This window comes from Hypanus sabinus, chromosome 4 (assembly GCF_030144855.1).
Source record: "Hypanus sabinus isolate sHypSab1 chromosome 4, sHypSab1.hap1, whole genome shotgun sequence".
Taxonomy (NCBI): Eukaryota; Metazoa; Chordata; class Chondrichthyes; order Myliobatiformes; family Dasyatidae; genus Hypanus; species Hypanus sabinus.
In genome coordinates, this window is record NC_082709.1 from 112,594,806 (window position 1) to 112,617,008 (window position 22,203).

At 42.7% G+C, this 22,203-nt stretch overlaps 1 protein-coding gene across 2 annotated transcripts in view; it reads left to right on the top strand.

The window, feature by feature from the left end:
• Positions 1–213: 213 nt before the first annotated feature.
• rnaseh2b (ribonuclease H2, subunit B) overlaps positions 214–22,203 on the top strand; it is a 57,240-nt gene continuing 35,250 nt past the window's right edge. The window contains exons 1-5 of one of the 2 annotated variants that reach the window (XM_059967921.1): positions 214–2,494; positions 8,746–8,817; positions 15,738–15,845; positions 19,562–19,635; positions 19,907–20,024. In XM_059967921.1, the coding sequence (XP_059823904.1) occupies positions 2,434–2,494; positions 8,746–8,817; positions 15,738–15,845; positions 19,562–19,635; positions 19,907–20,024 (433 nt within the window). In that variant the 5' untranslated portion in view covers positions 214–2,433. The remainder of the gene's footprint in view (positions 2,495–8,745; positions 8,818–15,737; positions 15,846–19,561; positions 19,636–19,906; positions 20,025–22,203) is intronic. The other variant, XM_059967920.1, reaches the window with a different exon arrangement.

Consider the following 22,203-nt stretch of genomic DNA (forward strand, 5'->3'; position numbering starts at 1 on the left):
TGTGCTTTATGATTCTATTGAATCTATATTATATGAAACTCACAAGCTTCGTTGAGCTTTTGTGACATACTGCATCTTGCTTTCACCTTTTATTTTTTTTACTTCAAAAGAGAATTTTTTTCTCATAGTCAATGGTCCTGAGAAAACTTCAACACAGGTACTGTCGTGGTTTTTCGTGCCCCAGAAATGACAAAGAGACGCAGAAAATTCTTCAAGAAGGGTTAAACTTTAATTTGCAAATCAAAGCTGAGACAGTCATTGAGCTCGTCGCTGATAGCCCACCGATCCTCGGACACGGTATTTTTTATAGCAAAATCCTGGTCCAGTTTCACACGTACAGTTCTAATCTACATCTCTTTAGCTACCTTCCATTAACACACCATTGTCTTTTACATTCCTAAGATTTCATACTCCAGCAAATAGCAAGTTTACATTCTTATTACTTCGTGACTTAATCATGTTCTAATCTACATCTCTTTAGCTACCTTCCATTAACACAACATTGACTTCTACATTCTTAATATTTCATTCTCTTGTTAAATTGGGTACATGCATAGCAAATAGCAAGTTTCAAAGCTGACTACATCTCTTAGCTACCTCTTATTAACATATATTAACACACCATTGTCTTCTACATTCCTAGGATTTCATCTTGGGTACATGCATAGCAAACTGACTACATAGTTTTGGTTACACAGCAAATAATACAAGTTTTATACTCCATAATATTTTTATACTCCAATAGTACCAACCAGCTTGTATTTAGCCCCTTCTTCATACCAAACGTGTCCACGTACGTATTTCATTTCTTACATATTTATTTAGAGTAAAATAAAATATTCAATTAAGAAGGCAAGCGTTTTTACACGAAGTAAAACCAGGTGATGCTGCTACTGATGGACAGTAAGTGTATGAAAGGGAGGTCGCCGAAGCAGATGGATTGAAATGCGGGAGAATTACTAAATGACGAGGATGCAGGTGAGTTCGGACGCTAAGTCTTTGCCCTGAAGCATTAACTTTTTTTTCCCATCCCTGATGCTAATCTGCAATGCATTTCCGATTTTCCCCAGAATAAGATGTAGGTCATTTGGAATCAAAATGAGACATAAAGGCGGTGAACTTTTGGAATTGTCTACCTCAGAAATCTGGTAGAGTAACTAAGCCAAGTCAAAACGGAGACGATGGGAATTCTAGACATTAAAGGATAGTGCAGGGAAATGGAGCCGAGGTGAGAGTTTTAAATAAAAGCACAAAACGCTGGCAGAACCTATTGAAAAATATATCAGACATAACCACTATATATACCTGAAATATAATCACTATGCATTAGCTATTTACTCACTATGTAATCACTTCTAGGTACTGAATATTAGTATGTATTATTTTACTAGACACATTTTGTTATGTGTTGTTTTCACTAGATACTTTGTACTCTCTTAGCTGCATATTATGGCACTTACAGAACACCTGTTTGTTTAGCAGCACTATTAGCTGAGATGTATCCCATGTATTACACTCAGCCTTTGTTTAGTACGAGATAACGGTGGCGGACAGGATACTGCGAGCAGGAATGTAATAACCATATAACCACGTGAGGGAGGTTGTCTGGAAAACATAATCTTGGCCACGAATAAGGTCCCAATGCGAATGGGTGAAAAATAATGGTGACGCACCGAGAGCTAGGCAAGAGCGATTGATTAGTTAATGAATAGATGATATGCAATTATAAACTGATTGGGTGTGCTGATGAAACCGAAATGTAACTGAGATAATAAATTACTATAAAGGATGCTGTACACCGGAGCTCGGTGGGCTTTCGGTGACAAGTTCATTGATTGCCAATAAAGGTTTAAGCTTCTCGAAGAATTGTCTGCGTCTCCTGGTCATTCCAAGTAACCACGACAAACTCAGCAGGCCAGACAGCATCTATGGGATGAGGCAGTGACGACGTTTCGGGCCGAAACCCTTCATCAGGAGTTTTAAAACCTGTCGAACGGCAGAGCGCGGGTCAGATTCTTAAGGTCTTTGTTTCTTGTTAGAAGTTTTCAGCAGGAACAGGTATGTTCGCCTTTCAACTTTCACACACAACCCCATTACTTGTATTGCTGCTTCCTGAATTGTCGTTCTTCTTACTTTGCTAGTCGCTGAGGCGGCGCCTTCCGCGCCCTTTGAGGAGGACTGCACCAAATGGACAGGGTCGGGGTGGGCGGAGGTAGGCCTTTTTATTATACTGGAGAAACACAAGAGGTCCACTGTTCTCTGACTCAGTTTTATTCGTACTCTAGGAGTTTATTTGGCTGCCTGCTCGCGCCTCTGTGTGGAGGACTTTCTCCCGCCTCAGGTGGCTGTGACTTCGCTCTCCCCGCCAGTGCGGTGAGCCGAGCGAGGCGGAGTCAGCGGCGGTCGGGCAGCTCGGAGTAGGCGCGCAGCAAGATGCCCGGCAAAAAGAGCCGTGCACCGACCGCCTCCGACCAGTGGGTGGTGCTTGCCCCAGGTAAGGAGCGAACGGCGCCGGCGAACGGGGAACGGCCTCCCGGCTCACGGGCAGGACCCGTCCCGCTGGCTGAGGCGCCGGAGCCCGCGGTCCAAACCGATCGGGACACCAGGGCGCGTGCGCGGCCGTCACGGAGCATGCGCGCTAACGTCGGGAGGGTCTGCTCCGCTCAGAGCGGGACATGTGGGTGGTATCGGCGGGGACTAGAGGTTGTCCTCTGTAAGCCCCCTACAGCCCCCATCCCTCACCGTGGCCCCGAGCACCTGCTTCCCAGTCCCAGGAAATGACTGGACTTGTTTCGCTAATAAAAACACAAAATGCTGGCAGAACTCAGCAGGCCGGACAGCATATGGGAGGAGGCAGTGACGACGTTTCGGGCCGAAACCCTTTATCAGGAGTGAAGTAACATGGGATGGTCCAAGGGGGATAAGAAGTGGGGGGAGGGATGGAGTAGAGAGCTGCGAAGTGATGGGCTGGGGGAAGGTGGAGAATTATGGGAAATAAAAGAAAGAAAGGTAGGGTAGTGGGGAGATGATAGTGAGGGGGGGGGGGAAGAGAGAGAAAGAGAACCAGACTAAAATTATAGATAGGGATGGGGTAAGGGGGGGCAGGGTTATCAATGGAGGTCTGTGAGTTGAATGTTCATGCCGGCAGGTAGGAGGCTACCTAGGCGGGAGATAAGGTATTGCACCATCAACCTGCGTGTGGCCTCATCTTGACAGTAGAGGAGGCCATGGCCATAGGAGTGGTCTGTGGAATTGAATTGTGTGGTCACAGGGAGATCCCGCCACTGATGGAGTACTGAGCGCCGGTGTTCGGCGAAACGGCCCCCCCCCAGTCTTCAGCAGGTCTCCCCAATGTATAAATGGTCACATCGGGAGCACCGGATACAATATATCACCCCAGTTGACTTGCAGATGAAGTGGTGCCTCACCTGAAAGGACTGTCTGGGGCCTAGGATGGTGATAAGGGAAGAAGTGTGGGGGCAGGTGTAGCACTTCTTCAGTTTGCAGGGATGAGTGTCTGGAGGGAGGTCAGTGGGGAGGGATGGGGGGGGATGAATGGACAAGGGAGTTGCACAGGGAGCGATCCCTGCGGAAAGCTGAGAGTGGGGGGAGGGGAAGATGTGTCTGGAGATGGGATCCCGTAGAAGGTGGCGGAAATTACGGAGGATTATACGTTGGATCTGTAAGCTGGTAGGGTGATAGGTGAGGACCAGGGGGACTATCCCTGGTGGGCAGGCGGGGGGGATGGGGTGAGGGCAGAGGTGCATGAAATACGGGAGACGTGATGGAGGATAGAGTTGATAGTGGACGAAGGGAAGACATCTCCTTTGTCTTAGAATGAAAGGCCTGATCTTGAGAGCAAATGTGGCGGAGGCTGAGGAATTGAGAGAAAGGGATAGCATTTTTGTAGGAGACAGGGTGGGAGGAGGAATAGTCTAGGTAGCTGTGAGAGTCTGTAGGTTTGTAGTAGACATCGGTGGATAGGCTGTCTCCAGAGATAGAAATACAAAGATCTAGAAAGAGGAGGGAGGTGTCGAAAATAAACCAGGTGAATTTGAGGGTGGGGTGAAAGTTGGAGGCGAAGTTAATGAAGTTGACGAGCTCAGCTTGTGTGCAGGAAGCAGCGCTGATTCAGTCGTCGATATAACTTAAAAGAGGAGGACAGATACCTCCTTGGAACATAGATTGCTCCACATGGCCGACAAAAAGGCAGGCGTAGCTAGGACCAATGTGGGTGCCCATGGCTACACCTTTAGTTTGGAGGAAGTGGGAGGAGCCACTTCAAGGATCGCTTGGAGACCTTCCTGGTGGGGGATAGAGGTATATAGGGACTGGATGTCCATGGTGAAAATAAGGCAGTGGGGGCCAGAGAACTTGAAATCTTTGAAGAGATGTAAAGCATGGGAAGTATCACGGACAAAGGTGGGAAGGGATTGAACAAGGGGAGATAAAACAGAGTTGAGATAGGCAGAAATGAGTTCAGTGGGGCAGGAGCAAGCAGAGACAACGGGTCTGCCTGGACAGGCAGGTTTGTGAATCTTAGGTAGGAGGTAGAAATGCGAAGTGCATCCCTAACCCATTTCCCTTCAGCCTATCACTTCCCAGCTCTCTACTTCATCTCTCCCCCCCCTCGACCATCCCATGTTACTTCACTCCTGATGAAGGGTCTCGACCCGAAACGTTGGCTACTCTTTTCTCATGGATGCTGCCTGACCTGCTGAGTTCTTCTAGCGTTGTGTACATATTCTTTGATCCACAGCACCTGCAGTTGTATTCTTGTGTTTTAATACTCATCAGAGATTGTCTTCCTAGCGAAAGTGGTAGCGTAACCAGGACTTGTGATATGCACCGGCCGTTCATACGACCGTACACCACCTGTTACTGTGGCTTCGCATGATCCTGCTTGAGGGGAGGGGGACAAAGCAGGTGCTACACCTTGTCCAAGGGTGACCTATGGGGCTAGCAGAGGGAAGGAGCTACTTACACCCCCTTTAGGTACACACCTAGGTATCTCTGCCGCCCAATATCCAAAACTACATGGAGTAGCAAAACAAAAATACAATACAAAATGTGTTCCAGTTACCGAGAAAGTGCAATGCAGGTGGACAAATGGAGTGCAAGACCCCTAATGAGAGATTTGGGAAATCAAGAGTTCATCTTTTAGCATTTGAGAGATCTGTCCAGGAGTCTAATAATAGGGATAGTCCTCGAGTCTGGTCTGGTGGTATGTGCTGTACTTTGTATCCGTCTTTTTCCTTTCCAGTTCATATGTCTGTCTAAGAGCCTTCTAAAACACTGCTATTGTATCTCTCCAGTAGTTACAATTTAGTAATTTAAAAAATAGTTAACTTGTACTTCATTAAACATCCCCTCTAATATTATTATGCCCTCCATTATTTGACATTTCCACCCTGCTGGCAGTTGGGGGAGGGGGGGGGAGAGGTTGGATTTCTACTCGTGGGAGTTGGGAGGAGTAACTGATTGTGTAAATCTTAATGACTCATCTCATAAATTTGCATATTTCTATGAGGTCACCCCTCAGTCTTCGATATCTAAGCTTGTCTAACCTTAGCTAATACATTCCAATCCAAGGGAACCTCTTGTGCACCCTTTGAAAGTCTTGCGACTTTTCTGTAGTGCGGCAATCAGAGCTATGCGCAGAACTTCAAATGTGGCCTAACTAAAAGTCAAAGCTGAGTTTATTGTAATATTCACAAGTATGTGTATGCACAGGTGCAGTGGAAAATTTTATTTGAAGCATCACAGGTATGTAGCATCACAAAAGCAGCACTCACAAGGAAAACAATTTTTACAAGAAAGAACACTTAGAATGATAGAAATACCCGTTTTAGTGCAGAATGATCAAATTGGTGATAGTGTTGCTAATCTCTGGTGATTAGGGTTGTGAACATGTTTCTTGAACATGTTTTGCAACATGAATTTCCAATTTTTATGCTCGATGACCCAATCAGGGAATCCAAATAGAATGTAAAGCAGTACAATAGTGTTGTGCTGAACTAATTAAATTAATTAATTCTACCTCCCCAATGTTCACTCTGTGCATATTCACGTGCTTATATAGGAGCCTCCTACATGCCTCTATTATACTTGTCTCCACTACTCCGGCACGCTCCAGGCATCTGTACTGGGGAACTTGGCCCCACACATCTCCTTTGAACTTATTCCCCTAATTCACCTTAAATATATGCCCTCTAGTATTAGACAAATTAGCCTTGGAAAAAATATGCCAGCGGTCTACCTCTGCCTCTTATTCTTATAAACTAATATCAGGTCTCCCCTCAGCCTCTGCTGCTCCAGAGGAAACAGCCCAAGTTTATCCAACCTCTCCTTATAGTGCATGCTCTAAACACAAAGTGCACGGCAGATGTTGTGGTCAAATCAAGATGTACAAAAAAACTGGATGAACTCAGCAGGCCGGGCAGCATCCGTTGAAAGAAGCAGTCAACGTTTCGGGTCGAAACCCTTCGTCAGGACATGCTGTAATGGAGACAGCCTCTCTAAAACCTTTGATTGTATCCTTCTTATAAAGGGGCAGCCAGAAATAAAGGCCATGGCCTAATTAAACTTTCGTGAAGCTGCAACATTACATAACAAGAAATGGGGCTGCTTCTATCCCAAAAGGACAGAAGGCTAAAACCAAGATAATGAGGCATAGAGTTTATGCTAGGAGTGATTTTCATTGAGACTTGGCTCGAAAGGTTACTTAATATGGAAATGTCTCCTCTCTATATACATTACATGGTTATATATGTCATATACATGTATAACCATAAATGACAATAAACTTGATTGACATATTCTTGGTACACAACATTATGGGCATATTTTTCTATTGAACCAATACTTGGCCTTGAAACTAGTAGGCAGATTTGGGAATCCATGGTTTTTGATAAATTAGCATTGCACTGAAATTCAACACCTCCCCAAAGCTCTGCAGTGTTTTCCTTGTTGGGGAAATATGCTGGAGGAGTTCCAGTATTCACATTATTGCTGGTGTACTGCAGTGCAGCAAGTAGAGTTGTCACTTTATCATTTACCTCTTATGCACTTAACAACACCACAGAAATTTAGGCGTCTTGTGTAGCACATAATTAATTTCAAGTTGAATCTGTTAATTTCAAGTGTCACGGTCAACATGGGTGAGGTGGACTGAGAGGTTCTGTTTCCGTGTTGTACATCTCTGGTTTTTATGTTCACCTTGCAGGAGCCAAACTGATTTCACAAAATGGGAGCTTGATTTCATTTTCCTTTTTTTAGGAAGTACTCTTGCAGTATTAGTGTGGAAAAATTCTTCAGCAGAAGAGAAGGCAGTGAGAGATATTAAAGATTTGAGATTTTTTGGTGATTTGTTATGAAACATCTTTTTGCATTCACTGTATCACAGGTCTGATAATCAGTAAATTCTTGAATTAGCTGTCTTCAGTTGCTTTGAAAAGATGAAGGCTTAAGGGATGAAGATGATTTTGTTTTAGGAGCATCAGTAATCTGAAATGCTTCTTTGGCTTGTGAAATGGCTTCAATTTCTGAAAATAACATTTAGATCAATCACATCTGTGTCCAGCTGGTTGACGTCTCTTGGTGTCAACCCTAGTGAACTGATGTACTGTTTTGTTACTAAACCAATGTTCACAGCTAGGTTTTATTTTCCTCAGTAAGTAGAGTTTCCTTTGGCTACATCTTTTGTCATTGGAAGCAAATTTGAATTTATGAAGCTCATGAGAAATTTCTTGAAATGTGCTGTAAGAAATGGAACTGTTGGTTCCGGAATGCTTAGATCTTGAAGAAAGTGAGTGGGTAGTTGAAGTAATGGGGAGCAGGTTCACAAGCTATAAATACAAAATGATCCAAACACAAAATTAATCAATGTTAATCAGTAGTTTTGAGGTTTTTTTTGTTTCTTGTGGTTTGAAATTTGCTAGCTGATCTGAAACACTGTCCTCTGTGCTGGAAAGGAATGGAGAAGAGTTGCCTTTTGCTAGTTTGCTTTTTATCAACCTTCATTACATTAAACTGGTAAGGCTGGAAATGTTTGTTTGTAATAGTCACTTTGTTACAAATAGAATTTAAACTCTGCTCATCTACTTTTCTTAAAAAAAATAGTATCTCAAGTGAAAATTAAGTTGGGTTATACTTCAGTAATACCAATATGAGAAAAGAAAATGTAAAGAACTCAAAAGAAAGTCAACTGAAATTGTATACAGAAAGTTGCTTATGTCACCAGCTTCACTTGAGCTCTGACAAAGCATTGTCTGGTCTTCCTGGGATTAAAGAGAGTCAGTTGTTTCTATACTTTTTGAAACCTCAAAGATAGCACATTTAAATTGGAAAGGAGTTTCTGAGTTTTAAAAAAATGTTTACGGATCATGGGTTATATGTTGGCTGTCGCTGGGTGCAACAACAAAGTACATGTTCTATATTAAATGGTTAAATTGTGCTTCTTGATGCAGCCTGGTCATTTATGTTTGCTCTTACTCCTCTGGCTTTCAAATTTTAGAATAATTTCAAGTAAAATGCTAAGAACATTCAGCAGGGCAGGCAAGGGAAACAGGATTAACATTTCAGACTGAAAAGTGTAATGAAGGATCTTTAACGTGACATGTTAACTCTGTTTCTCTTTCCACAATACTGCCTGACCTATTGAGTGTCTCCAGCATTTTATTTTTTTATTTAGGTTTCCAGCATCTGCATTTTTTTTATATATTTGGTTTTCATTTCCTGTTTCAGAGTCTGCTATTGATGCACCAAAGAAAAGGGACTCCGGTCCTGTTTTTACTAAGCTTCGCAATCCTAAAACAGGTAAGTATCAGAGTGTAACCGATGTGTGGAAGGTGACTGCAGATGAAGGAAAAAAAATTCAATGGTTAAAGAAATGTCCCAAAACAGTGAATTGCAGCACTGACAGTTTAGCCAGTGTATCATAGTTTTAATAGTAGCTTACATAGCTTCAATAACTATGTTTGAAAAATACTTGGCCTATGTGGAGTGAATGCATTCTTCGGATAGTGGACCAAATTCTGGATTTATTGCTAAGTTTGGGTATTAAGGAGCATAGACAATAAGTTCAGTTGATTTGCAGGTGAGCACTGATCAAAGTAAGTCTTTATTGTATAGAAATGATTGAATGAACAGCACATGAGCAGCCCACTATGTCCCCAACTAGTCTATGCCATGGCTTGTGTTCTACACCAGATTTTTTCCCACCTCTTTTCAGTGAACCCCAACAGCATATCCTTGTGTATGATGTTATAGCAATTCTAGGAATGTGGCATATGCGGGGCAATTGATAAGTTTGTGGCCTAAGGTAGAAGGAGTCAATTTTAGAAAACCTAACACATTTATTTTTCAACATAGTCCCCTCCTACATTTACACACTTAGTCCAGCGGTCATGGAGCATACGGATCTTGGACCTCCAGAAAGTGTCCACAGCTGGGTGATTGATAAGTTTGTGGCCCAAGGTAGAAGGTCATACAGTTTCCGTTACACGCAGGTCAACACTCTGAATGATTATGCAGAAAGTTCGAAGTTAATAACTCATCTTTTACCCTGGGCAACGAACTTAACAGTCACCCCTGATGCGTTATTAACTGATGCCAGTTTCTTTTGGCATTAGTCTGTTACATTTGACACTAGGTTTCAATGAAATCCTGTGGGGTTTACTTAAGCTAATGCCAAATTCAACAGATCTATGAAATCTTTTCCTGTTTGGCCACTGTAGCTAAACAAATGACTCTTTTTGTTATGTTGAAATAAAAATGAATTTTAATAGTAGGTCCAGTTATGACATTCAAATGTAGAATGCTGGGGAGAATACAAGTAAGTGGCTGAAACTTGTCTTTAACTGCTTTTGCTAGCTATGCTTAAGCTACTTGTCTGTCCAATGCTCCTGGTGTGACCTGCAACCTTGAGGTCAGTGAGGAAATGGTTGGGGGAGGCTTATGAGGCACTCCAGGGTTGTTCTGAGGCGACAGACTGGCAGGCACTCTGTCAGCCACATGGAGAGGACATTGATGGGCTCAGAGTGCATCACTGGTTGCATCAACTTCTGTGTGGACTGCAATGTTCCGGCAAGAACTGTCCTTTGTTATTCAAATAACAAGCCATGGGTAACAAAGGACATTAAGGACATCCTGAACGCTAAAAAAAGGGTGTTTAGAGATGGAAATAGGGAGGAGCTGAGGACAATACAGAGGGACCTGAAAGCCAAGATTAGGGAGACTAAAGACAGGTATAGGAGGAAGCTTAAGTGGAAACTCCAGCAGAACAACGTGAGAGAGGTCTGGAGTGGGATGAGGACCATCACTGGGTTCCAGTAAACCAGCAACAGAGGAGCTGAAGGCAACGAACTTAACCTGTTCTTCAACAGATTTGACGCTGTGGCCCCTGCCCATCCCCCACATGATTCACCTGTTGTCGGCCCCCAACCAACACACACTCCACTCTTCCCTCCTACCCCTCCTCACAGCCACCCACCCTGTTCTCATGACTACACCCCTCCCCCACCTGGAACCACCACGGTGAGCTTCACTGTTCAACAGGTGAGAGGACAGCTGAAATGTCTCCACCCAAGCAAGGCTGCAGGCCCGGATGGTGTCAGCCCCAGGGTGCTCAAAGCCTGTGCCCCCCAGCTATGTGGAGTACTTCACCATGTCTTCAACCTGAGCCTGAGTCTCCAGAGGGTTCCTGTGCCATGGAAGGTGTCTCCTGCCTCATCCCTGTACCGAAGACGTCGCGCCCCAGTGGCTCCAATGACTACAGACCGGTGGCATTGACCTCCCACATCATGAAGACTCTGGAGAGACTTGTTCTAGAGCAGCTCCGGCCTATGATTAGGCCACACTTAGACCCCCTCCAGTTCGCCTATCAGCCCCGACTAGGAGTTGAGGATGCCATTGTCTACCTGCTGAACCATGTCTGTGCCCACCTGGACAAGCCAGCAAGCACTGTGAGGGTCATGTTTTTTGACTTCTCCAGTGCGTTCAACACCATCCGCCCTGCTCTGCTGGGTGAGAAACTGACAGTGATACAGGTGGATGCTTCCCTGGTGTCATGGATTATTGATTACCTGACTGGCAGACCACAGTATGTGTGCTTGCAACACTGTGTGTCAGACAGAGTGGTCAGCAGCACTGGGGCTCCACAGGGGACTGTCCTGTCTCCCTTTCTCTTCAGCATTTACACCTCGGACTTCAACTACTGCCCAGAGTCTTGCCATTTTCAGAAGTTTCCTGATGACTCTGTCATAGTTGGATGCATCAGCAAAGGAGATGAGGCTGAGTATAGGGCTACAGTGGGAAACTTTGTCACATGGTGCGAGCAGAATCATCTGCAGCTTACACAAAGTACATTGCAAATGCAGTGGTCAAATCAAGATGTACAAAACAGCTGGCTGAACTCAGCAGGTCGGGTACCATCTGTTGAAAGAAGCAGTCAATGTTTCGGGTCGAGACCTTTTGTCAGGACTAAAGGATGGGGCAGGGGCTCTATAAAGAAGGTGGGGGGAGGGTGGAAAACCAGTCAGAGGAAAGATCAAGGGGTGCGGGAGGGGATAGGCAGGAGAGGTGAAGAAGGAATCTAAGGGGAAAGCACTATGGGTAGTAGTAGAAGGCAGAGTCATGAGAGATGATAGGCAGCTAGAAGAGGAGACAGTGAAGGTGGGATGGGGGAAGGGAGAGGCAACTTAATGTGAAAAAGACTAAGGAGCTGGTGGTGGACCTGAGGAGGGCTAAGGCACCGGTGACCCCTGTTTCCATCCAAGGGGTCAGTGTGGACATGGTGGAGGATTACAAATACCTGGGGATACGAATTGCCAATAAACTGGACTGGTCAAAGAACACTGAGGCTGTCTACAAGAAGGGTCAGAGCCGTCTCTATTTCCTTAGGAGACTGAGGTCCTTTAACATCTGCTGGATGATGCTGAGGATGTTCTACGAGTCTGTGGTGGCCAGTGCTATCATGTTTGCTGTTGTGTGCTGGGGCAGCAGGCTGAGGGTAGCAGACACCAACAGAATCAACAAACTCATTCGTAAGGCCAGTGATGTTGTGGGGGTGGAACTGGACTCTCTGACGGTGGTGTCTGAAAAGAGGATGCTGTCCAAGTTGCATGCCATCTTGGACAATGTCTCCCATCCACTCCATAATGTACTGGTTAGGCACAGGAGTACATTCAGCCAGAGATTCATTCCACCGAGATGTAACACTGAGTGTCATAGGAAGTCATTCCTGCCTGTGGCCATCAAACTGTACAACTCCTCCCTCGGAGTGTCAGACACCCTGAGCCAATAGGCTGGTCCTGGACTTATTTCCACTTGGCATGATTAACTTATTATTTAATTATTTATGGCTTTATATTGCTATATTTCTTCACTATTCTTGGTTGATGCGGCTGTAACAAAACCCAATTTCCCTCGGGATCAATAAAGTATGTCTGTCTGTATATCGGTGAGATTCGATGTAGGTTTTGAGACCATTTCGCTAAGCACCTGTCTGTCAGAAGAAGTGGGATCTCCCAGTGACCACACACTTTAATTCCACTTCCCACTCCTATTCGAATATGTTTATCCATGGCAGCCTCTGCTGTTGTGATGAGGCCACGCTCAGGTTGGAGGAGCAACAGTTTGTCTGCCGTCTGGGTAGCCTCCAACCTGATGGCAAGAACATCTATTTCTTGAACTTCTGGTAATACCACCGCCCCTTCTTCACCATTTCCCATCCCCTTTATCCTCTCTCACCTTATCTCCTTGCCCCGTCATCGCCTCTCTGGTGCTCCTCCCCCCCACTTTCTTTCATGGCCACCTGTCCTGTCCTATTAGATTTCCCCATCTCCAGCACTGTATCTCTTTCACCAATCAACTAACAAGCTCTTTATATCACCCCTCCCCCTCCCAGTTTCACCTATCGCCTTGTTTTTCTCCCCCCCCCCCCACCCCCACCATTTAAATCTGCTATTCTTCTCCAGTCCTGCTGAAGGGTCTCTGCCCGAGATATCGACCGTACACTTTTCTATAGATGCTGCCTCGGCCTGCTGAGTTCCTCCAGCATTTTGTGTGTCTTGTTGGATTTTTCTGTTTTAAATAAATGTACATATTCTAAACGATTCATTCTTTAAGCATGAACCATTGCATGTTTTTCATCACGTTTTAATTTAATTTAAAACCTTGATTTGGATTGAATGAAATCAATTTGCTTTTTAATAAAAACTGATGTTTTATTATGACCACTCTCCCCTAAAATCCCCTTGAGTGTAGCATTATTCGTTAACATTGACTCATTGCATTATACCAGTTTTAAGATAGCCGGTTCTCTCATTCAGTTCTCAGTACAGTCGGCCTTCCTTATCCGCAAATTCCGCATCTGCAAATCGCGAAAACCTGGAAGTTCTCTTCCAGCACTTGTTCGAGCATGTACAGACTTTTTTTCTTGTCGTTATTCCCTAAACAATGCAGTATAACAACCATTTTACATAGCATTTACATTGTATTAGGTATTATAAGTAATCTAGAGATGATTTAAAGTATACGGGAGGATTGCGTGGGTTATCGTGGATCGGGATCGAAAAAAATCAGAAGTTCTCTTACTAAGTAAGTTGGAAAAGGTACATCCGGTATTACTTAGCGTCAGTTTGTCAAACGTTTGCAGTCGTATATGGTATATATTTTACCTTTCTATGCATATAAAACACTTAAGAATGTATGTTTCAGTGCCGGGCTCAGGAAGTTCCTGAGTTTGACCCAGTGACAGATGGCTATCGAGGGCGCTCTCCACCGTGCTGGGTTGATGTGGAGGATCAAAAACCCAAAACCCAATAATTAAACCACTGCGTTGCTTAGTATTAATTGTAGCTTTCATTGGGGCACAGCCTTTCTCACTTTATCCTTTAAAATTGTTCCGATAGTTGACCGACATAGCCTAACGCTTTTCCAATGACCGATGGCATTTCACCTCTTTCGGATCACTTTATTATTTCTACTTTATTTTCATTCGTTACCGTGATTATTTTTGTGAACAGAAACACTGGATTCAGATCTCTGCCGGCGGCTCCTAATATCCACCTCACTGAGACACGTTAAATAAGGTCTGGGGTTCCACTTGGTCCTAAGGTCCACTACATTGAGCAAACACGAGGAAATCTGCAGATGCTGGAAATTCAAACAACACACTCAAAATGCTGGTGGAACACAGCTGGCCAGGCAGCATCTATAAGGAGAAGCACTGTCGATATTTCGGTCCTGACGAAGGGTCTCGGCGCGAAACGTCGATAGTGCTTCTCCTTATAGATGCTGCCTGGCCTGCTGTGTTCCATCAGCATTTTGTGTGTGTTGTTCCACTACATTAAGACAGGTTGAATGAGGGACTTGAGCATCTGTGAATTTTGGTATCCGCGAGGGGTCCCGGAACCAATCCCTCGCAGATAGGGAGGAGCAACTGTGCTGATTTAGAAAGCCATCCTGTGTACAAAAGGTAAGTTTGTCTCCCTTCGCACGATTGCTGCTGATTTGACTTATGTGGTCAGAGGCTCCCTCATAATTATTGTATTACTATAGTACATGTGCCTTTGATCATTATATTACATTGGAGGTTGAAAGACAATGTCAATGTTTTCTGCCTTGTTATTTTATTTTAACTCCACCCAATGCTAAGTTTCTTTCTCCCTCCTGCTTTTATCCTAAATTAGGGCTACCTCTCCACTCCTCCACCTTCCCTATGTCTTGTATCTATTGGACTATACCACTCGTGTCTCAATATCATGTATGCATTTATTTATTTTCTGTAATTGCACAGTTTGCCTTTTGCATATTGGTTGTTTCTGCCTTTATATGTTTTCATTGATTCTGTTGTGTCTCTCCGTAAGAAAATGAATCTCGGTATTGTATGGTGATAATAAATTTACTTTAAACTATAAGTTAAGTATTGTAGAATTTTGAATTCAAAGCCTTGGTCTGTTTATAACTATCCCTCTATAAAGGCTAAACAGATTACACCCTACTTATTTTCCCTGGCTCTAGTTGGAGGTCAATTCTTATGCTTATATACATTTCTAACATACTGTGATTATTGTTTAAGTTCACTTCACTTGAATTATCCCAAGCCTTATCTACTACACTAGTTATTTGATGCTCTCATTTGATACTGTAGAATCCCTGGATAAGCAGTTAGCTTAAGGACAGAAGCTAGTAAGTTGTGTTTAAGTGGTTGGACTGCTGTATAGTAGACAGTGGTGTTCTGCTGGGGTAAGTGCTAAGGTCTCTCCTCCCATCCTATATACTTTCTGACAATGCAATCCGAACTGCAATCCTTGCCCCCACACTTCAGCTGTAAAGTTGCCCATTTTGTCCTCACTTTGTCATACTTTACAGTCAATGGTGCATTTCCACTTATCCCCCCCATACATAATTGTTGATTTTTTTTTTGCTCCTGACACTCAATACATGACAAATCATGATTCTTCACTTCTCTTACAACTTCTCATCTCCTTCTAGTTCTTTGGATCATTTTCTTAAACTTGTTCACTGACTTGAAACCTAAGTACTGTTTCTACCTCTGTTTTTGTCTATTTGTGCTTTTGTGTGCTTCCAGCATTTTCTGTTAATAGTCTGTTTTGCTGCTGATTTGTATGGTGAATTGAATGTTACACATTTGATTGAGTCTTCTGATTTCTATCACTGTTACAAACACTGAACAGAGCTTTGAGTGTATTTAATTTTTCTGTCTTTTTCAGGAAGTCCTGCCTTATACCTTTTCAGCAGTGATTGCAAGCAGGTTTATGAAGTGAAGGCTTTTGATGAAGACTATCATTCTTGGTTTATTGGTCAGTCCGTTCAGCGTGGTGAGTATTCCTGTTGTTAAGTATTTTTTATGATCCTTCATTTGCTATTATGATTACAGTCATGCATAACACATTTGTAAAAATAGCTCCACTAATTTAGACAGTAAATTATCTTTTTGCAATACAGCTTTCCATTGTATTTGGTGCACAGAAGACACAGTAATTTTGAAGGTGTGTAGAGAATTCACAGTAGCAGAACATCTAGTCAGCGGTGTGAACATATGGCAAGCATGCATGAGACAGCACATGCCAAAGTTTTGTTGGCAGTGGCATGCAGTGTCATCCCTTGACTCTTTAAATTCCACCCATAATAAAAGAATACATAATACAGAAACATAGAAAACCTACAGCACAATACAGCCCCTTCAGCCCACAATGCTGAGTTGATTATGTACTTTCTTTAGAAATTACCTAGGATTACTCACAGCTCTCTATTTTTCTAAACTCCATGTACCTATCCAGGAATCTCTTAAAAGACCCTATCGTATCCACCTCCACCACTATCACCGGCAGCTCATTCCATACACTCAACACTCTCCGCGTTTTTTTTTAAAAAAACAACTTGCCTCTGACAACCCCTCTGTACCTACTTCCAAGCACCTTAAAACTGTGCCCTCTTGTGATAGCTGTTTCTGCCCTGAGAAAAAGCCTCTGACTATCCACGTGATCAATCCCTCTCATCATCTTAAACACCTCTATCAGGTCACCTCTCATCCTCCGTCGTTCCAAGGAGAAAAGGTCAAGTTCACTCAACCTATTCTCATAAGGCATGTACCCCAATCCAGGCAACATCCTTGTAAATCTCCTCTGCACCCTTTCTATGGCTTCCACATCCTTCCTATAGTGAGGCATCCAGAAATGAGCACAGTACTCCAAGTGGGGTCTGACCAGGGTCCTATATAGCTTTCTTAACCACAGAGTCAACCTGCGCAGCAACTTTGAGTGATCTATGGACTCAGACCCCAAGATCCCTCTGATCCTCCACACTGCCAAGAGTCTTACCATTAATACTATGTTCCGCTATCATATTTGACCTACCAGAACGAACCACCTCACACTTATCTGGGTTGAACTCCATCTGCCACTTCTCGACCCAATTTTGCATCCTATCAATGTCCCACTGTAACCTCTGACAGCCCTCCACACTATCCACAACACCTCCAACCTTTGTGTCATCAGCAAATTTACTAACTCATCCTTCCACTTCCTCATCCAGGTCATTTATAAAAATCATGAAGAGTAGGGGTCCCAGAACAGATCCCTGAGGCACACCACTACATGCAGAATATGACCTGTCTACAACCACTCTTTGCCTTCTGTGGGCAAGCTAGTTCGGGATCCAAATGATTATCTTTACAATCATATAAAGCAGCTCATTTTTTTTTTTAACCCCCTAAGAGCAGCAAGATGTTTTCACAGAAAATGTCGCATGCTGGCTTGGTGCCAGCTAGATGGTTGTGAAAACACATGATGTTGGGTGATGTGTTTGAAATCCTCATAGACCTGATCAGTATTTGGATAGTAAATGATTGGGCCAGTTGGCAGCGAGATTTTTATCTTCTGTCAGTTGTGAGTTTGCAGGGGTGATAAAATATGTGAAGGACTGATTAACCTGGTAATGTTACCCTAACACGCCACTGGTTGAAATATGTAAAAGAATTGACTGGTCAGCAAGTTACCCTTTCAAAGAATAGTCTCCATGACAACTGATGATGAACTCAAATGGTGAGTGAGGTCGGTTTTGTCAATCTGTTTGCAAAGTATGTTGGACATCGACTGATAAATAGGCTTTTGCTGTTGTGTGCAAAAGCTGGCCTTAAGAAACTATAAAGAAGGTAGTTCATTTTATTTCTGGGTCTTTGAGGAGGGGGGGAAATTTCAGAAATTGCTGAGTGAGGTGAATTTTGTGTGCACAGGATGACTTGTATACAACAGTGTTCTTCAGCTTAGTAGACATACTGTCCTTTTACCATTTGAATGTTTGGATGAAAATTGTCTGTTCTTAATGAATGAAAATGTCAAAAATTATGGCATTGTGTAGATTTGTAGACTGATGTTTTTCTTGCCCATTTCTCCTCACTTTTAAATGACTTGAGCATCAAATTGCAGGGATCTGGCACAACACAATGTTATGTTTAATAATATTACAAGCCTTTGAAATCAAACTAGAAGTATTCCAAGCAGGATGGTGAATTTAACTTTTGAAGTATTCCTCAAACCTATAAACACGGAACTGATCGTGAATTTTTTGGGAAAAAAATGCATTCAGAGTCTTCCAATGCAATTTTGAACATTATTGGTTCAACTATTGAATAATTTTCTTCAAGAGTCACTAAATTCAGGTCATTTGAAGGAACTGCAAAATTCATAAAGTATGCAGACACTGTAACATGAGAAAACTGAATTTGGAAAAGTTGCAGCACATTTTTTGGGTAATTTTGAAATGCAGTTAATTTTACAAAGGAGCTCAATTTGGAGGTAAAAATGTGTCAATTTAAGAGATGAACTAGAAAATATTGAAAGTGATTGGTTAGTTACTAGATCAAAGCATAAAAATCCAGACAGAGGTTCTGAAACTCTAGAATTCCATTTCTGAGACTTTTAGTTGTCTGAAAAATCTTGCATTGACAATATTAACAGTATTTTCATTGACGTATTTATGTGGGTCACTGCTTTCAGTGAGGAACTTGGTTAAGTCTTCAGTAAGATGCTGGTGCACTCAGATGCAGCAGCCACTTTGAGTCCAAAAAAAGTTGTATTTGTATGTCTTTTTTTTTTAAGATCACGAGTCACTGCCAGTTACTAAGAATATCAAGTACAGCAGTACTATCCTGTAAGCAAGTTGTTGGATAGTGATGGAGTTGGACTTATTACATAACATTGTTGTGTTTTTGCCTGAACTTGTCACGAGCCATTGGATGGTGTGTAATTGTTGTGGATGTTTTTTTTCTTGCATTTGCAAGACATTGGTAATGTAGAATACTGCAAGCCCAGTTCACTGGTTCATTGGTGAGACTGGCAGGGGTGAGGCTGTGGGAGTCACCTGTTGCAGCCAACCGGGGGAGACGTTGAGGTGGTGTGGGAGAGTCTCGAGGGGGCCTGCTGTGATCCGTACTTCAAATTAAGGGGCAACTTTTATTTACAATAAGGGTGATATAACTGTGGAATGTGCTGCCAGAGGAAGTAGTTGAGGCGGGTACAATAACAACTTTTAAAAGACAGTTGGATAGGGACATGAATTGGACATGTAATAGATATAAAGGTTTAAAAGATTATGGGCTTACCTGTAGCGCCTCGGTTGGTCCGGATCATTTGGGCTGTTTCCATGCTGTATAACCCTGGCTGAGTTGTTTGCTACTCTTCCCAACTATTGGGCTTAAAGGAGTCATTCAATATAAACTCAAGTGCTTCAACCAACTTTGCTGAAGGCCTACACTTAACGTTTTGGGAACAGCTTCTTCTCCCCTGTCGTCAGATTTCTGAACAGTCCCTGTACCCATGAACACTGCCTCACTGTTTTTGTATTAGTTATTTATTGTACCTTTTATGCCTTCCACTGTACTGCTGCCACAAAAATAAATTTCATGACATCAGTCAGTGATAATAAGCCTGACTCTTATGTTTGTTTAAAAGTGCATTTGGTTGCGGAATGGAATGATTGAATGATGAGCAGTGGTGAGTTAAATGGTGTTAATTTCTATTCTTTCTCTTTCAAGATGGAAGGCTTCTCTTTGTTACTCCCCTGGATCCACTGTTTCTGGTACTTCCATACTTTAACGCCAATGAAAAGGTGAGGTCTTTTCCTGTGCTAGATGACTGCTATGTTAACATTTGACTATGAAATGCTTAAATGAAGAATATTCCAAAATTTGATAGGAACCACAAGGACCTAAAATGGTGATGATTATTTTTCTAATATCAGCAAATACTTGCACAAAACATATACTGTTCCATTTTTGTAGAAACTTGTAGCAAACAATTATTAATTTCTTTCCAAGATTGTGATTTAGTTAGTGGTTTTTATTCTTCCTTACAATAAAAAAGTCGCCTTTTTCCCCCAGCAAGGAAAGTTTGAGCCAGCCGATCAAGTAGTAAAGGATGAAGAATTTCCTGCATGTGCCAGTCTACTGAAATGTCCAAGAACTTTGGAATCACTCCATCATGTCACTGATGTGAAAGGTAGAGCACTGAAAACCCAGAACTACTTGTAACTCCCTAAACCCTTCTCCTTTTGACTGCACTGTGAGAACTTCATTTATCTTCATTGCTCTTTCCTGGCCCCAGCAGTACACACTCAGCAGTTGTTCTTTGGGCCTGGTGATTTTCCCCAATTGTAAATGTCAGCGACTACTTTAGAAAGGTTGGATGTTTCTTGATTGCATGAATTAATATCTTCGGGTCAGTGTTGTCAAGGTATAGCAGCTCTGTGATGCATGACTGGATTTGGGTCAAGTACTTCTGTGATCGGTGTGGTGATTTTAATGGAGTGAAAAGGTACATTATTTGATGCTGTGATGTAAACCCGTGCAGGGTATCAGCCTGACTGCTTCTGAATCAGAAGTTGCGGGTTCCAGCCCTCCACCAGGGACCTGAGTACATAACCTAACCACTGCTGTCTAATATTGAGAGAGTATTATACTGTCAGATGATCTGTTTGCCCATTGAGACAGTAAACACAGCCCTTTCAGGAGCATGCAGGATATCCACTATTTTAAAGAAGTACATGTAAGTTCTTCCTATTGCATAGTGAAAATCTATTTCCTTTTGCCAAATTATTTTGAAAGATCGTCTGGACTTGATCACATTGTGAGGGATTATGTTGTGAACAAATACCCTGCAGCAAGTGCATGTGGAACCAATCTGAAAACAATGCAGAACCAGCCCAGCCTCCTGTTCACATCTCTGGTACTTTGGAAGTGGTGGTGGGAGGTAAGATTTGAATGCCAACAGATTAGAATGAAAATCTGTAGAGATAGTTACTCCTTGTGCCAAAAATACTAAGGGCGTGTTGGAGACTAATACATACAGAATCAGGTTTAATATCACCGACATATGTCGTGAAATTTAACCATTTAAAATATAACCATATAACAATTACAGCACGGAAACGGGCCATCTCGGCCCTTCTAGTCCGTGCCAAACGCTTAATCTCACCTAGTCCCACTGACCTGCACTCAGCCCATAACCCTCCATTCCTTTCCTGTCCATATACCTATCCAATTTTTTTTAATGACAATATCAAACCTACCTGTACCACTTCTACTGGAAGCTTGTTCCACACAGCTACCACTCTCTGAGTAAAGGTTCCACCTCGTGTTACCCCTAAACTTTTGCCCCCAACTCTCAACTTGTGTCCTCTTGTTTGAATCTCGTTAACTTGTTAAATTCGTTAACTTTACGGTAGCAGTAGAATAATAAATGTATAAAAAAACTGTTACATTAAGTGTATATATGTATGTATATATAATATATATCTATTAAACAGATATATCTATTATATGTATTAAATATCTATTAAATAACTAGTGCAAAATAACAAAAAAAAATGTAGTGAGGTAGTGTTCATGGGTTCAATGTCCGTTTTGAAATCGGATAGCAGAGGGAAAGAAGAGGTTCCTGAATCACTGAGTGTGCCTTCAGGCTTCTGTACCTACCTTCGTGACAGTGACAATGTGAAGAGGGCATGTGTTGGATGGTGGGTCCTTAATGATGGACTTTGCCTTCCTAAGGCACCACTCGTTGAAGATGTCTTGGATACTATGGACTCCGGTACCCATGATAGTGCTCACTAATTTCACAAGTTTCTACCAGTTATTTTGATTCTCTGCGGTAGCTCCCCCCCCCCCCCCGCCCCCCCCCACCAATACCAGACAGTGATGCACCCAGTCAGAATGTTCTCCGAAGTACATTTGTGCAAGTTCTTGAGTATTTTAGTTGACAAACCTAATCTCTTCAAACTCTTAATGAGATATTGTTGCTGTCTTGCCTTCTTTATAACTGCATCAATATGTTGCATCCAGGTTGGGTCCTCAGAGATACTGACACCCAGGTACTTGAAATTGCTCAGTCTCATCTATCCTGAAGTCCACAATCAGTTGTTTGGTCTTGCTGCCGTTGAATGCAAGGTTGTTGCTGCGACACCACTCAACTAACTGGTATATCTCACTCCTGTACACCCTTATTAATTGCCAGCAAGGTGGAGATGTTATTATTAATCCACACAGATTGTGTTCTTCTGGTTAGGAAGTCAAAGATCTAATTGCAGAGGGAAGTACAGAGGCTAGGTTCTGTAGCTTTTCAATCAGGACTGTAGGAATGAGTGTTAAATGTTGAGATACAGTCAATAAACAATATCTTG